The sequence below is a fragment of the Nothoprocta perdicaria genome, unplaced genomic scaffold, assembly GCF_003342845.1.
Source record: "Nothoprocta perdicaria isolate Ctin4 unplaced genomic scaffold, notPer1 scaffold_137, whole genome shotgun sequence".
Taxonomy (NCBI): domain Eukaryota; kingdom Metazoa; phylum Chordata; class Aves; order Tinamiformes; family Tinamidae; genus Nothoprocta; species Nothoprocta perdicaria.
In genome coordinates this window covers 972,976-989,881 of record NW_020454505.1, presented here as the reverse complement: position 1 = coordinate 989,881, position 16,906 = coordinate 972,976, and the positions used below count along the sequence as shown (strand labels likewise).

The following is a 16,906-nucleotide window of genomic DNA, read 5'->3' as shown; positions in this document are numbered from 1 at the left end:
TTAACAACTGAAAAATATACAGACAGTTGCTTTCTACTTCTTCATAGAATACTTTCTTAAACTAACAGTAATAAATACTGATTAAAAGCTAAGATACTACTTCACATGGGGAGGTCTCAAGGAAATGGAATTTAGTTCATAACATAACTGTACAGTGGAGTTCCTGTAAAAAAACACATGTATTTATTTTACTCACTGGAGAAGTTTCATCCTCTCTAGCCCTGTGACTTGTCCCTTCCTTGCAGTCACTGCTTTTAGCATAGATATTCAGTGGCTTAAGACAAAATAATTGTAGGGTAGCTTGATGGAAATCATTCCTCTCTCACGTTCACAGACACACAGACATGCTCCTAAAATGAATATGTCTAAATAACAGTCACTGTATTTCACATTCACAAAGCTAAATTTATTTTAAATGACATATAAAAGGAAAATGTTACATGGTGACTTTTATTCTGATATATCTGCCACTGACCGCTAATCTAACTTGAGTCGAATACGTTGAAACGTCATTTGCATGACTGCATCTACTTAAACTAAATAATCTTCCTCTTCAAATAAGTAGGCCCTTGTTTGTTCTTCCAAAAGGGAATGGGATGTCTTGCAAGGTGATRAAGCATTTCTGTCCAATTTTAGTCTTTGTCTAAACAAACAATGTAAAAGTTTTGTATAAATATRCACATCACACACCAGACACTCCTAGAAGTGGCACTAATTTCATGTGGTTGTAATATGTGTCCTTCATTAACATTCTCCCATTTCAGTTTTTGGTGTTGTTCTAGAAGATCATCAATGTATAGAAATGAGAGAAAGAAGCTCGCGACACAGCCACCTGGCTCTACCTGCAAGGGCAACTTGTGTCCTTGACACTTGAATTGTGTGCCCACCCACCTCCTACATCAAACCTTTCTCTAACRCCCAAACTAAAAATGACATCCGCTAAGAGACCAAAACTGAACTTRGGGCAGCTCAACATCTTGTTCTGCAGAAGTATTTGAGAATGTGTCAATACTAAAAATGTCTTATTTTCCTCTTAAACAGCCTTTTAATCTAAAAATGCATAAAACTTTTCCACGGGACCACCAAGAGAACACCTCCATGATCTACATTCGTAGCCATCTAATGGTTCAAAGCAGCCATTAAAAATCATTCTATTTTTTGCTTTCCTTACACAGCAAAGGTGGCAATGAGAATATTTCAGGATTTCTTGCTGAGCTGGTTTTAAAAATACTCCAAATTAAGAGAAAAAAAAAATTAAACTACCTAAAGGACTTTGGAAACGGATATTAGTGCCTGAGCTCAGAAGTCTGTTYGAGAACTCCCTATCATCTCCACAATTATTAGTATCTTTAAAAAAAAAAAAAATGATTCTATATCTTCCCCTAAAACCAACAGCATCACTTTACTGTGCCAGTAAAAAATAAAAAAATCCATTAAAATTATCTAGACACAATATGAATCCTATCCTGCTTTAAGGAATCATTAGTATCTGAACTGAGACAATATACCCAATAAGGCCCCAAGCTTAAATAAGGATCAGCTTAAAAAAAGTTTTATCTTGGGCCCCTATTTGTGCTAATGAAATTACATACTGAAGTTTTTTGAAACAGTGAAGTCAAAATAGAGATCCTGCCATGAATTATAAGGAAATGCAAATAATCCTACTATTTGTGGTAAATACAATTTTTTAGGTCAAATGCATAAAATCCACAGTAACACCTACACAACACAGGAAAATGTCAAACTATACTTCCTCAAATGCCACTGACACAGTGAGACAGAAAAAAAAAAATCACTTTTAGTTGATTCTAGCTTTTCTTTCTTCTGTTAACTCCACCATCAAAGAATGGGAAGGGCTGCTGCAATAAACCTACCTGATCAAGCTCCTCTGACCTTTCAAAAATACCAATGAAGCATCAAATGCACCAGGAATTACTAAAGTCTCCCACAGATTTGGAAAAAGCAACTAGACAGTATGGGAGAAGTTTCTTCCTAACAAGTTAGGCAATTGTATCTCTTCTCAAGCATCTCAAGGCACTAACACCAACATCAAGGTGATTATCTGATGTGTAATATCAAAGTATGATCTGATGATGATGTAATAGGCCATACTACTTCAATTCTTTTAGCATGGCATAGTAGTTTTAACCATGTAAATCAAAGCACTACAACTGACCGGGCTGTTAGACAGAGAGGATTTAAACTCATTGCCTAGTGCCCATATGGGACTGCTACACCTAACTCAGCAGTCCAGCGAGGACACTGACTTCTACTGCTTTTTTGGTTTAGCCAGAGGCATCAAATGCCAGTCCCCAAGACCTCTATGCATGCCCATGGCCCACCTGTGCTGAATATATTGGATTCCTGCTAGCTAACTTGTTAACTATGTTTTGAGGCCAACAACAAAGAAGGCTGTACAGAAAAGCTTCATTTCCAAGTTACATTCCCAAATAATAATCCTAAGAGACCTTTACTCTCTTATCCTTAAATTACTTTCCTTGGCTTAGAGCTTTAAGATTTTATTGCTTTTCAAGTTAGTGGTGAAAGATTTAATCACAGATTTGTTAGATTTAACCACAAGGTTTTCCAGAACCTTCTAAGTTCCCACAAGAGCCACAGCAGAAGTTCCCAGCTATAAACACTACTGCAAAAATTTTGGATTTACCATGGATTTCCTCCTAGTAATCATTCACAGCTTGAGTTTAGCAATAAAGAAATCCATCATCATGCCCCCAGCAGCATCTGGGAGCTCAGGCTTTTGGCAGAGGAAATGGAACAGCAATTGCCTCGCAGAACAGGAAATCAATGACTTCCCCACGAAGGGGTGAACAACAGGTTGCTCCTGCTGTGCTCAACATCATTGATTTCCTTTCGTGCCAACAAAGCTGCTTTGCACATTCAATGAAAAAAGTCTCTGTCCCAGCCAGTTGGAGACACAAGCCTTCCCCCAAACCCTRCCCTTACCAATCCAGTGGGCAGCAGGCTATGCAGTTGCAATTTGGTAGACAGGGAGGAAGAAAGGAAGTTTTGGGACACCTGGCCTCCCAGACATCCTTTAAACAAATGGCTATGAGGTATTTGACCAATGCCCCAGCAAAACACTTGTCAAAACTCACCTCAAGTCTCATGGCTTGACAAAGCCTCGTGAATTAAGCTGAGCTGTGACCACATTAGGGCCGGGAACACCCTGGTAGTCCTGTTTCTCACAGGAATAGGGCAGTACTATTTATTTCCAACAATTTGAGATCTGAGACCAGCATAAAAATATTTTGATAGTGTATTTGACAGTGACTGAATTTCTTCATAACTAAAACAAAACATTAACATAGGCCAGAGAACACCCTGTTTCTGAGAGGCTCCAATAGAGACTGTAAGAATGAAAATATTCACCCAAGATCTCCTGTCAAGTTCATAGCAAAGACAACCTTCGATCTCTGCTGTTTTAAAATCTCAGCTTCTTCTGAAGTTTACTAGTCTTACTGCTCCCTGAAACATTAAGTGACATTAAAAAGAGTAACATTAAAAACACAAGTCTCACCAGATACAGACTTTACCCTTGAAGGACAGAATGCAAAATGAATTTCATGTACAGACCATCTCTACCTCAAGCTAGACTTTCCAGAGAGACCATATAAATAGAACAATTTAAAACATGTATGTAGTCATCAAAATTGAACTTCACATCTGTACCAATATCAGAGGTCATTGATCATAAAAAGGCAGATGGAAGGGACTTTCGGTCAATCCAGACTTGGCCCTACTTTGAACCAGTGCTCTGAATAAGCAGCTTGTCCATTAACTGGTCGTGTCTCAGATCAGAAGATATTRCTGAAGCTGTTTCCAGAGCTATGCCTACACATTATTTCCAGTAACTGCAGACATGTTAGATGCACGGATGGATCTAGCTGATGAAGATTTGACTATATCAACTGTATTTTGCAGCCTATGCTGATATGACTGCATGTCTAGCTATATCTGGGCTCAATGAATACAGATATTATGGATGTATAAGCTGCAAAACAAGTTACAATACAGTACAAATGTATTTTTAAGTCTTTAGTAGCTTCTAGGTTTTCAGGGATACTCTGCTCATTTCTCTGTGCACATTTTATGTTTGTATCCATTTCTGCAGTGTAAAAGGTTACATTTGTAAACTCTAATATCTTATTTCTCTAGAGTCATTACTGCTCTAAATCAATTCAGGTCATGYTGAAATTAGTCTTGTCCTTCATCAGGGTTATCGCTCCTCTGGTTTTGAGATAATTAATATACACTTGTAGGTAAATTACAACTGAAGTGAAAGACAGGAAAGAAGTTGGGTTACTCAGTAATATTTGTTCTTTTCCCTCTGTCCTCGAGTTCCATGAGAAGCCTCTGGAATTCTGACTATGACCCAATCTCATCAGTCAGCAAAAAAAAAAGACACTTTGTGAAGGTGCTTCCTAGAAGAAAGAAGTTACCTACAAGAGATTCCTCAGTAAATTCGGGTACCACAGAAAACCCTACCTGTTTTCCTGTGAAAGGGAAAATCCTCAGTCATTGTTTCCTAAATTTGTCACCTTCTTCATAGTCCATCCTRGCTGCAATAAGAATCACTTTCATCATCATGGACAGCAGTTTGGCCTGAATTTCAGGCCAACAAATTTGGCCTGAATTTTGCATGGTGGAATGTGTCCTGACCATTCATAGTGGTTTTGGTAAGGTAAGTACAAAGACTCAAAACTGTTGCAATACAAGCTAAATAATAATAATAATAACAATAATAATAATAATAATAATAATAGAATGAGTTCCGGCTTTATATGTCCTTCATTCTAGCTTTCTGACATGTATAGCCAAAATCACACCACTCTTTTGACTGATAAACTTAGAGCTATTATTTATCATAAATGGCAAGACCATCATTGAGGCCAAATAATACTTCATCATACATTCTTAAACTGATCACACATCTTAAGTGCATTTTAATCTGTGGAAGGCCTGGTTCTATATTTTATAAAGAAACACAGTCGTACTAATTTACTACTTTTTCTGTTTTGAAAAGATTCTCTTTTATTCATGGYGAGAATGATTTGGATGAAAACTCTTACCTGTTTTCCATCTAGTGTGTACAAGCGTTTAACCACCCCAGAATCCAGCTTGATGGCATCTGTTATATCAGTAAGAACCTGTTCAAACGAATGTGCTGTCTTCTTGTTGAGCAGAATCCGGACTGCCTTACGTGGTTTCACTCCACTCCTGATGATAGTGACTAGCTTAGGCCTAATGAAATCCTTATTCTCCTTCGCATCTGGAACACCTCCTTTGGCAGTGGCGAGAGACGGCACTGAACGGGAAGTAGAAGTTGTCTTAACRTTCACTGACCAGTTTGGGTTTACATTCTTGGTGTACTCCAGTTTCTTGAAGGGCTCTATTGAACCACATACATAGCTCTCCCCTGCAGGAACAAAAATACCAGATAAGAAAGTCAGATCAGGGGAATGATAATAATAAAATACAAAAACCCAAGGAAAATACCAAATGAAATCCTACTCAATTATTAAACATTATTCTCATGATTCTTGATCTAAAGATAAATCTACAATGCATAAATACTGATCTYCTTCCTTCTTAGATGTTATGGACTACGAAAATATCTTACAGAGCACTTATCAGCCATTAAAGATGTTATTACAAACCTCTTGAAAGCTATGGTTTTCTTTTCAAAAAAAAACCCGCCATCTGAAGTAGGGACTGCTACTGTCAGTAAGTGGCCTATGCAGCTAATCAGCTTTCCAGCCCGAGCGCATTATCACAGCAGTCCTCCAGCATTCACATTTAAATTGCCCAACACCAAYGAAACAACAGGGCCCAAACACTCCAGAAGAAACACTTTGAAACATTATCAAAAGCAACARGTTGAAAATTAATTTCTATAAGAAATGGATGAAAGTACCATGGTAAATTTGTTAATATTTATTTTAAACTTTAAATAATATAAAACAGGATGCATATAGGCAAGAAGTCTTACTACTATTCTATGGACTCACTCTATATATATGGGGGAAGAAAGAAAGCAAGGAGCAGAGTAACTTCATTGGGAGGGAACTCTGCAGTTATCAAGAGCAAGAGTGAGAAGAAAGAGAGAAAAAAAAGAAGGCTGATTATAGCTGATATTTCTATCAGAGCATTTTCTACCAAAAACAACAACAACAAAAAAAATAGAATTAACACRCCTACTTATTTCTGGAACTAATGTAGCTACTGAACACAACCACATCTGCCTTTCACCTTGAAGCTAAGGTGAAAAGTGAGTTAACAACTCAATTGACTCCAAGTGCAGGTTGCTGCAAGAGGGGCAGCCCTCCCCAACCCTTCCCTCACGCTTGGGTGAGGGACTGCGCTGCCAGTGGGTGAGACTGTTGATCTGATAGAACAAAAATGCATTAATAAAGACAGAATGAATACTTAAAGAGCTGGGTGATCCAGCTCACCCTGTGGCTGGGGGCAATACACACAAAACCCCTTAACRCTAAATCCAGGAAGACAACATCTTTTGGCAGCCTACAATTAAACTGGATGACAAATAATACAAAATYCCGTCCCAAACAATACCACAAAAACATCTGAGATGTTTCAAATCTTCTAGGTTCTGTAGTTCAGTGTTTGCTAATGATATAAAGACATTTATGTTTGCATTTAGCCCAAGGTATTAAAACAGAAACATGGAGGGAAAAAAAAAATGGTACTTACTATGCCAAACAGCATGCAAGAAGAAGAAAAAAAGCCATCTCACATACACTAAAAGATCAATTTTGCTAATTATTCTCACCCTAAAAACAGGATTCAGGGTTCAGTACCTAGATTTCCTTTCTGACATTCATTTTTAAGGATTAAGGACCCTTTACTCCAGCCCCACAAGAAACACAGGACATAGTTAGCTCTGGGAGAAACCTTTGGGACAGAGCGTCCCAGGATGCAAGAGGAATTTGGGCCTCTACTGGTAGAGCTGCCATGATCCCAAAGGGAGAGATGAGGAGGTGACTCATAACTCCATGGCCACCAGAAAGGCGGTGGCAGAACTCCAAGTGAAGATAAAGAGGTCAGAGMAACAGGTGAAGATGGACCACAGGGCAGCAAACTGCAATGAGCAAGCAGCAATCATAGAAAGATTTTTATTTATTTTTTAGAAAGATTTTTTAAAATATTCTTTAAAAGCAGAACACCAAATGCAAAGCAGGAGACAAGTGCAACATTCAAATGTTTGCTAATAATCATGTGAATTCAAGTTGCTGCACACTTTCCAATAACATCATAACTTAGGAARGGAACCCCGGAGGGAAAGCTACACTAAATTAACGAGAGTCCAAAGTACTTTCTCCCCTTTTATCCATATATACATAAATATATGATGTATATACACTGTGTGTGTATATATACTTTATATATACACACACGCACACATATATAGATGGATATATGTAAAGAAAGACAGACAAGAGGGCTTAGCAGTGGTACTGATCCAAGAATAACCATACAAGACATTCTCTTCTTTTCCTATCCATGTCCCTTGACATTATTTTTAATACTTAACTGTTAAATTACTACAAGGTAAGAACAACACGAACGCACCCTCCTTCCCCAATGCCTCACTTACAAGCAACAAATTTAAAAAAAATAAAATGCTGCTTTGTGGAAAAAAAAAAAAACCACAAAGATCCTAATATGAACAAAACTGCATCCAATACAATAAATACTTCTTTTATAAAATATTTTGCAGAAGTCAAAGAAATCCAAGATTCATGAGATTTTACTGTCCTCTAGATTTTAAGAAMACTTGTCTCCATTTGAGTTGTAACTCAAATTTAAAACACACTGGAAACCTTTTTCAGAGGAAAAATATATTTGGGGATTCCATGTTACCAGAGAAATCTTCCAGTTATTTGCATAAAATAAGACTGTGTCCCAAAAAGGTGACATTATATTAAAGCATATTTCTCAAAGGTCCATCCTTCTGAATTTCAATTTACATTTCACTATCAACCCAGTTACTCAGAAATGAGTAACAAAAAGTTGCATCTACTGTACCCAGAAAATGGACACCAGAAAACTTAAGAATTATTTTTGTTCTCTTTCACAGAAGGAAAACATTTCATGTGATTTTTAATACTACTTATATTAAAGATCAGTTGACTTCCTAGCAAATGTGTAACAGCATTTTTCAGCCACTTGCATTTACCCTTTTGTGTAAGTGAATATGAAAGAGCCTGATACAATCCCTGAATCTATAGGATTGTTTTAAYATCCAACTGCCTCCTCCCTCTTCTTTTCCAACAGGCCTGCATACGGYATCAATAAAATATTTGTACCAAGATACATTTTTTTCCTTCTTGAGAGGCATCAAATTTAGCTACAGAATTCCTAGGAGGTAAAAGAATATCCAAGGCCTTGTAGGATTAAATATCTTTATTAAGAGCAACTGCATATAGCAAAACAGAAATACAGGCACTCCATCCCCTTCTCCCCACATCATGTCAAATTAAGACTTCACACTTTAAGACCCCCAACACGAAGCTTCAGGGAAGTCTGTCTGGGATTGTAATTTATAGGGAGGTCCAGACCTCTAGGGACATCAATTAAATRGGCAGAAGTCCAACACCTTACAGGTACCTCATCTTTACAATCAGTAAACTGTTTTATGGCAATATTCAAAGCTTAAGTACTCCTAATACTAGACATACCTAAGTGTAACTTTAGGTTTCCTGAACTTAAGGTCCAGGGCTTCACACTGACAGCAGCCAGAAAGTCCAGTTCCTGATCCGATCCTTCAGCTCTGGCAGTACTTGTGTCAGTAGGAAATCTCAATGGAAAGGCCAAAAAAAAAAAAAAAAAACCTTGGTTTTCATTTTCATAAGTACCTTAAGGAAGSGAAGACGGCAAAAAAAAATCTGCAGTAAACACCACTGCTTCAAGGACAGCACCAAAGTGCCTCGGTACTGCAGAGGGGGATTGTCAAGCCAGCAGATCCACCTTCTGCTAAACTCCTGCCTCCTGAGGAGTCTCTCACAGCTGCTCTGAGGAGGAGGCAGGGAGGCCTGCAGTCCTTTAGTCTCACACTAAAGCAAGGCAGCTTGATTCAGGAATCGGCGCCTGGAATCAAACTGCAGTCAGGACAAGATTAAAACCATCAAATGCAGCTTAAAAACTTACTTTTTGGTAACCTTTCTCTACTACCGTCGTGTGGACAATCACTTCACCATAGTAAATTGTGAATTGTGCCTGAGGTGCAGCAGAGCTGAACCTTGTTCATAGCCACCAGCAGCAGCAAATTATCCTCCCCAGATGCAGAGTAACAGAGAAACACACATTTGAGAGGTGTCAGAGCTTGCAGTCATCTAATGAAATCTTGACTCTTGATTACAGTATCCATAACCATTAGAATTTAAAAAAGGGGTGAAGGAGATCCAGCTATTTTGGAACATCTGAAACCCAGCCAGGAAAAAAAAGCATTAAACACTAATACCTCTTTCCCGACGGCCCCACTTTCCTCCTCACCTTCTCAAATCAACACTATAAATTAAACATTTACCCAACTTTACCCACTCAGAAAAAATAAAATCCACGATGTTTGTTTTATGTTTCTGAAGCGGTAATCTCACAATTTAAGGTGTATGAGTGTTCAACACTTAATAAAATCTAAAATGTACCCTACAAAAATCTTGGCATTCAAAGGTTAATCCAAGCCAATCCTTTAGAAGCCTGGCTTGTACTAAAAATAAAAGGTAAAATAAAGTCTACTACCTGCAGGTATACTTCTTTAAAAAATTAATGCAGCTGAATCACTGGAGACACCGAACACCACAGGACAGTTCTCTTAGGCAATGACAGAATGTCATAATATCCTTCATATTAAAAGCACAATCAAAAAATAAAAATCTCTACAGAGTGGGTGCTAAGGAGATCCTCCTTGAATCATTACCTGGAAATACTGGAGCTTTCCTGACATGAATGTTTGACTCCCTCTTTCTGGTGCATTGATATTAATGTTTTCTTCAGCTTCTCATGCTCATTACTAGAATGTCCCCCCCACTATCTCTTGAAAGAGACTATTCAGATTGCTTTTCTGGGTGAAGACAACGTAACCTAAATGGCTCCATGGAGAAGGTTCCATAAGCTGGCCCTTACTGGTGGAAAACCCCGGATAAGAGAGACAGAGGCTCTTTGAATGATGCAAGGAAGGTAGGAAGAGTTATTCCTTGCTGGACGGCGTGACTGCCACTTCATTGCTTAAAATGGTGTTGGTTCCTCATTTGAGAGCATCTCTACAACCTCACCAGAGGTGGAAGAACAGCAGCAAGCACAGCCAAGGAGGCTCAGTGCAACCATCATTCATTGTCGTCCGTTTTCCCAACTAATGGGACAAAAACCAGACTCATAGATCATGAAAGAGGCCTGATACCCCATCATCCAGGCAACCTTCCTGACTGCCATCCTGTTGATTTCATACAAGCAAAAGGCCAAGGAACAAAACCCTGTTCTGACAATCCTCCACCAAGCAGAGCCGTCTGCAAAAGGAAGATGACCTGAACCAAGTAGTTATTACCTGATAGTTCCCAAATGTGTTGCTTAATAAAGCAATAACCTAGTTAAACTATATTACTGGTGCATTGTCTTCCTGCAGTGTCTTGAAAAAATGCAACAGCATAAAAGAAATCAAATATCTTAAGGAAACAAACCTACTCCACCCTTTTTGCCTAGCAATTAGATGCACCAAGAAACTTTTAGAATTTGGAATAAATTAGATCTCATATTTTTAAAAGGACTTTCTTACATTTTGATTTATAGAAGACATATCATTCTTTCTGCTCAGCTCAGACTGAAAACAAACTAACAAAAATTCCCCCCTTTTCCATACACAAGCAAGACAATGAAAATGCACCATGCCACAAGCCTAAAGTAAAAAAAAAAAAAAATCCTTACTTGTGGTACAAGCAAGATTTGCCTTGTACTTGTGTATCACTGGAAAACACCTAAGAAAAAAGGAAATCATGCGACCTTCCAAAAAGATTGTTTAGGAAGACACACTGCATATCATCTGGCTACTGGGCGGATCTTCTCAAATTCATCAGATAATCAAACAGGGCCAGAAAGTCCTCAACAGCTTTGTGTAATGAGATTATTCAGCTGTTTATTTATTAAATACTGTAAGAATTGCAGACATTTCTGTTACAGGATCCAGTCCAAGCTTYACCAGCTTTGACAGACCTGGATGAAGTCCATGCCCAATATCCAGTGTAAATTCAGGCCCATGAACAGATGTCCACATCGATCCAGCTTTAAGCAGACATTTAAGCAGACACTACTAGCATATTAGCAGTATTCTCATAGTGCAATACCTGTGCTTATGTATCCTCCCAGCCCATCGGTTGCTAACTGCTGAGATCAGCAGGACTCAGAAGAGCATTAACTACAGAGCACACCAGAGACCAGCTCAGCCACTGCCAGGGGCTGGTGACTCGGGCTCCTCACAACCACGGGGGCAGCACAGGTGGCAGCAGCAAGAACAGSATGCAGAGCGGAAAGGAGCAGTAAGAGGAATGAGGTGATACTGGGGCTAGCAAGGCCTATACACAAATGTTGGGAACTGCATCACAGCCCACCACTTTATCCAGGAGATGCTGCTCCTGGATGCTTGGCTGGCGGGCAGCTTTCCTGCTGTATCCAATACAAACTGCACTGCCTGTACTGGGAGACTCTTTGGTCCAGGCTCATGGGGTCCATCACCTCCTTTGGGGTGGSATTCCTACACCACAGTTACTAGCAGCTATGGCCATCTTCATTTTTCAAAATAGTACATTTATACTCTTGCACATAGCTTTTTCAATTGGGATTAGGGCTTTGAGATAATTCCCCAGGGACATTCATTTTTCTTTTTCAGATCATTCCTTAAAACTATTTTTAATGCTAAGCCTACACAAGGCGCACGCATGCACGCAAACCTTTATAAAAGTTTGTTAGTGCTCCCAACACTGGCATGTGACAAGGCTGTTTCCTGGTGCTCCTTCACCTGTCCTGCGGTTTGGGGTTTTKGGGTTTGACTTCAAGTTCTCTGCAGAAGGCTTCCTGCTTTGCGGTAAGTACTGTGGAAACCTAAAGCAATTGATTCTGGTTCATAACCAAGTCTGAGGTAATATTATAATAAAAAWTAATGAGAAAGGGATGCTATGGATTGATTCTGTGGTCATTGTTTCATGAAGCAGGACCCCAAGAATAACAACTGTAAATAATATCCTTTATTTTAGAGTTATCCCACACACTCCAGTTTATTATTGTTCTTATCCCAAGAATGYTTAGCACTGTAACAAAAACCATCAGTCCACCTTTGTCTCCAGTTTAAAGACGTTACACTAATCCTTACAAAAGCAAACAGAGTTAGTCCTTTTCTAAGGTCTTCTTGCAAATAAACAACTTGGGTTTGAGAGCAGCTTCCCTCTCATTGTTCCCAGAAGCTTTGATTACATGTTACACCAAGGGAAAAAGGCAGTTCACATTTGGAAGCCATTCCCTAATGGCAAAAGGGTCCTGAACATCAGGTCTGACAAAGAAGGTAATCTGAATCCCCTACATTCTCTCTTTGGCTAACGTAAAAAGAGAAAAGAAGCTATCAAGTGCATCAAACTTTATACAACAGTGCATAGCCCAAGAAATACCACATGGCCCAAATCTTCAAAAACACAGGGAAGCCATTGGTTTCAAATAAAAGGAAAATGTTCTCATAGACCTCAAAATAACCAGCCACACAAGCACACACACATGCCAGTTCTGAAGGCAAAGCAGAACTAAACATTACTGATGAAAACGGTTCCTTTACAACTTCTGTTCTGCTGCTACTACTTTCATGCAGATCTATCTATGTAGCTCTTAGACGAAAGGCAGTGGCTACGTCTTCTCCAAGAACTAGTTGCTTCTCTGTCTTCCTTACACCAGTAAGGGAAGGAAAGAGTAACTTTCTCACATACGTAAGAGGAAATAAGCACCATCAAATAAAAAATTTACCACATTTATGTGTCAGCAGAATAACTAACTCAGTCCTTTTGACACTATTATTCCAAATCGTAACAGTCTTAGGAAATTCATGCATGCTGCTGTATAAATTCATATAGCAAGGGAATAATTTAATGAACAAAGCAATGCTTCATATGCCAGTAGTTGTAGTGAAAATGTAAAATGTCGTTTGGCGAGAGGCACAAAACGTGATTTTCCAGCTATTTARACATAAAAGCAGAGCTGCAAGCTAATTAATGCTGTACCAGACTATCTAAGCTCTATTAAATTTGTACAGTAAAGAGTGCAAAGAGTTTATACAAAACATCACTACCATCTTGAAGTGTCCAAAGGACAAGTGGCATATAGAAAGATAAGGAAGAAAGTCTCATAAAAATAAAAGATATCTCAAAAGCCCAAATATATATATATATATTTATATATATATATATATATTTATATATATATATATAATTCTCCAGGAGGCCAAAATAAACCAGGCTTATGAGGTAACACAATTTATTTCATCCTCTGCATTCTTTTTTTTCCTCCTTTTCTTTCTCAACTGCACGTTCTGGCTGGCAGTAAAAGACTGTGCAAATCAACATCAATATCAATGATACATGCTTCTTGGTGAGCAAAGCAATCAAATAAACACAATTATTTATACAGCTAATGAGAAAATAGTTTATAAATGCTGGTTTTAAACACATGTTGATTAATATTGGTCTGTCCTCACAGAAATTGATTTTCTCTGCCAATTAAATACTGCCCTGAAAAACACAGTTTCAAGACAGCCATGGAATTCAAGACATTCATCCTCATATCAGTTTCTTTTGTTTCTCTAAAACTGCAGTCCTAAACCTGAAAACTCTTAATTACATGGGCAATCCCACCACGCCAGCTCTTTTTGAGCACCTTCATGTTGTTTTCTATTCTGCTTTTTAACATGGGGAGGATCATCCCTCTTCTCAAAACTTAGAAAACTCCTTAAAAAGTTCTTCTCTACAATGGTACCTACAGGAAACAACTTCATGGAATCTGAACACCTGCTATGCCAAGACAGGCTTCTCTTTTTAAAGAGCCTTATTCAGCACTAAGGACTTCTCTCCCCAACTTACTCTGMTCCTCCCTCATAATATACTGATACTAAAAATTCTTTCACCTAGTCTTAAAAATGAAAAATCACGAAGAAATTACAATYCCTGTTACAAAATTAAAAAGCTTCTCCCATGGCTTTAGCCACAGGCAGATGACACTCACATGAGAATTAACAGGCCCCAGTTTGCAGGGCTGTCCAAGCCATATTGGGGTTGGGTAAGAGGGCAGGGACACCATAAACAAAGTTGCTCAGGTAGACTTTGTTTCTACAAGAYGAAAGCTATGCCCTTCCACTTCACAGACAGGAACAACTTAAGTTACAGCACGTACTCATGAGTGCTTTCAGATTTTACATGCTCTGAATGTTGCCGACCCACGGAATGTGAAGCCATCTATAAGCTAAGACCTTATAGATGCTTATGCTGGAGTAATTGATAGTGCTTCATGCTGCATGTAGAGGAGTCTTAAAAGTAATGCAAGAATGTCACCAGAGAATAGGAGAACGAAAAACACTACAGGAGAGAAAAAGGTTGAATCTATTCAAACCATCTACTTCAGCAAAGCTAAAAGGTGCAACATGACTTTAACAGGATGACTACTTTTATTCCAAAGCATCATGAGTGACAAGGACTTCATTTAAGGCRTAATTACTGTTATGGAAGAGTTTGAGCTCTTCACTTGATAAAGACAAGAATCAGAACTGACTTTCATGTAGAGGTGGCAGTATCTGCTTATCTATATCTATAAAGATCTATAAAAAGTCCACCATGGACCTTGCCTGGTGTAACTGACTAAATCCTCACTGGTATTTTAAACATACTCTTTCATAGTAAGCAGCAGGGGAGGTCTTCAAGATCTAGGACTACTACCACTMGGTTAACTGGCAACAGTCAGGCACTTTCAAAAGAAACAAGTAAGGTAAGGCAAGAATATTTCATAGCACAACTTAAGATATTTGTAATTCAAATTTACCATTGGAAATTCTTTTCTTCTATCAGGACAAACAATGCTACTACTCATTTGTGGAAGACTTAAAAATWAAAGATAACAGACATTGATTCAAACAGAACTTTATACTCCAAATCTTATTGCTGACCTTCTACTAGCTGGTCCAAGGAAGAGATCTTCTTGGTGCCATCAATTGTGTAGATTGTTCTCACCCCCTGGGGCAGATTCACATTGTCAGACAGAGTTCGGGTCAGATCAGCCAGCAGCGCCTCGAAGGATCTAAACCGGTCAGGGGAGATGGCATATACAATTCCTTTGAAATAGCGGTCTCCGTTCCGATAGAAACGGACTTTCTTAGCCTTTTTCTCAGAACTGAGGGTCTGTAGGGTACGGGTTCGGTAGAAGCTGCAGTGGGCACTGTGGGTAGGGCTAGGCAAACCGTTCACCCGGGACCCTCTGCCATAGCGCTGCGCCTTGTCACGCTCGTCAAAATGCTCCAGCTCCATATCTCTCCCAAAGGACATCTTGAAGTGCAACCTAAAGGATGAGCAAGAGAAGAGAACAAGTTTAAGAACTAACAGAATTGAAGAGGGCTCATTTTGAGACTTCATATCATATACAGAGCACACACAGAAAACTTCTTTTCGAGTTCAGGAAAAGGCTTGAACAAAGACATGCTACACTCAAGTTCTTTTCATAGCTCTCTTGTCAGACTAAAAAGTTGGGGTTTCATACACCATAGACATACCACTCATGAAACCAACCACTTAGCAATATGCCAACAGAATAAGAAGTGTGTGTTTAAATTCAGTAGCACCTCTGAAACTTAGATGGCAAAGCTGAACTACAGGGAAAAAGAGAGCAAACAAGTCAGCTGCCTTTTCCTCATCTTACATTGGGTAGTATTTGAAACCTATTAGAAATGACTTAACAGTTCCTACCACTTCCTCAGAAGTTGCCATCTCAAAAGACAATACTTGTTGCCAACCACTAAGCAATTAAGAACTTTTGCAAAACAGATATTCCAGGTTGGTGAAGAAAGTCCGGACTGTCACTACCAGTAGGCTGACTTAGGGGGATCAATTTCACTGTTAAGAAGACCTTGCTTACTCCAATTACTGGTTTCTCAACAGCCTAACCTTTGAAATAACTTATTTTCATTGTCCTTTTGCAAATACTTTACATACTCTAAACCAACAGAGGTGCTCAAATGTCATAAAATAAATAAGAAAGGCAAAAACGGAAAAAAATTAGATGGAATCATGAAACTAGTACTATTCAGTAAGCAGGCTACTTTACTGCTTTATAATATTACCAAATGTATTATTAATATCCCAGGTCTAATATTCAGGTTGATCAATGCTGACAAGAGTCTTTCACCACAGGAAGACTATCACTGAAGGAGGGATAAATTCAATGTCAGCAGGCAAATTAGCAATTTATGTCTTCCATGTTTGACAGCAGCAAAGGCACTTCAGTATGGGCAGTTCTGACCAAAATGACTGTGAGTGCTCAATACAGCTCATATTTTCTGAAAAGAAACTAAGAAAGTATATACTTGCTTTCCTTTTTATGACCAACACAAGAATAATTATCACAAGTGTGATGTTAATCATATATAAAACGAACAAAAAYGATTAAAAATGAATTAGGTTGAAAACACACATCTAGCTTAAAAGCCACCCACACTTGCAGTTATCTGCAGAACAGAAAAGCACAGCAAATTTACAGTACAGATACACAGACCTAATTTAGAAGTGGTCTTTCTCATTGATTTCCAATGAAAAGGAAGAAGAATAAGGAGGGGGAAGAAAAAAAAAAAAAAAAAAAAAAA

The 16,906-nt window shown here is 38.6% G+C and overlaps 1 protein-coding gene across 5 annotated transcripts in view; it reads right to left on the bottom strand.

Moving 5' to 3' along the window:
* DCLK1 (doublecortin like kinase 1) overlaps positions 1-15,605 on the bottom strand; it is a 228,561-nt gene extending 212,956 nt beyond the window's left edge. For all 5 annotated transcript variants that reach the window (XM_026033900.1, XM_026033899.1, XM_026033902.1 and 2 more), the window contains exons 1-2: positions 15,221-15,605; positions 5,091-5,437 (exon numbers count right to left, since the gene is read on the bottom strand). In XM_026033900.1, coding sequence (XP_025889685.1) covers positions 5,091-5,437; positions 15,221-15,596 — 723 coding nt within the window. In that variant the 5' untranslated portion in view covers positions 15,597-15,605. The remainder of the gene's footprint in view (positions 1-5,090; positions 5,438-15,220) is intronic.
* Between the last annotated feature and the right edge of the window lie 1,301 nt (positions 15,606-16,906).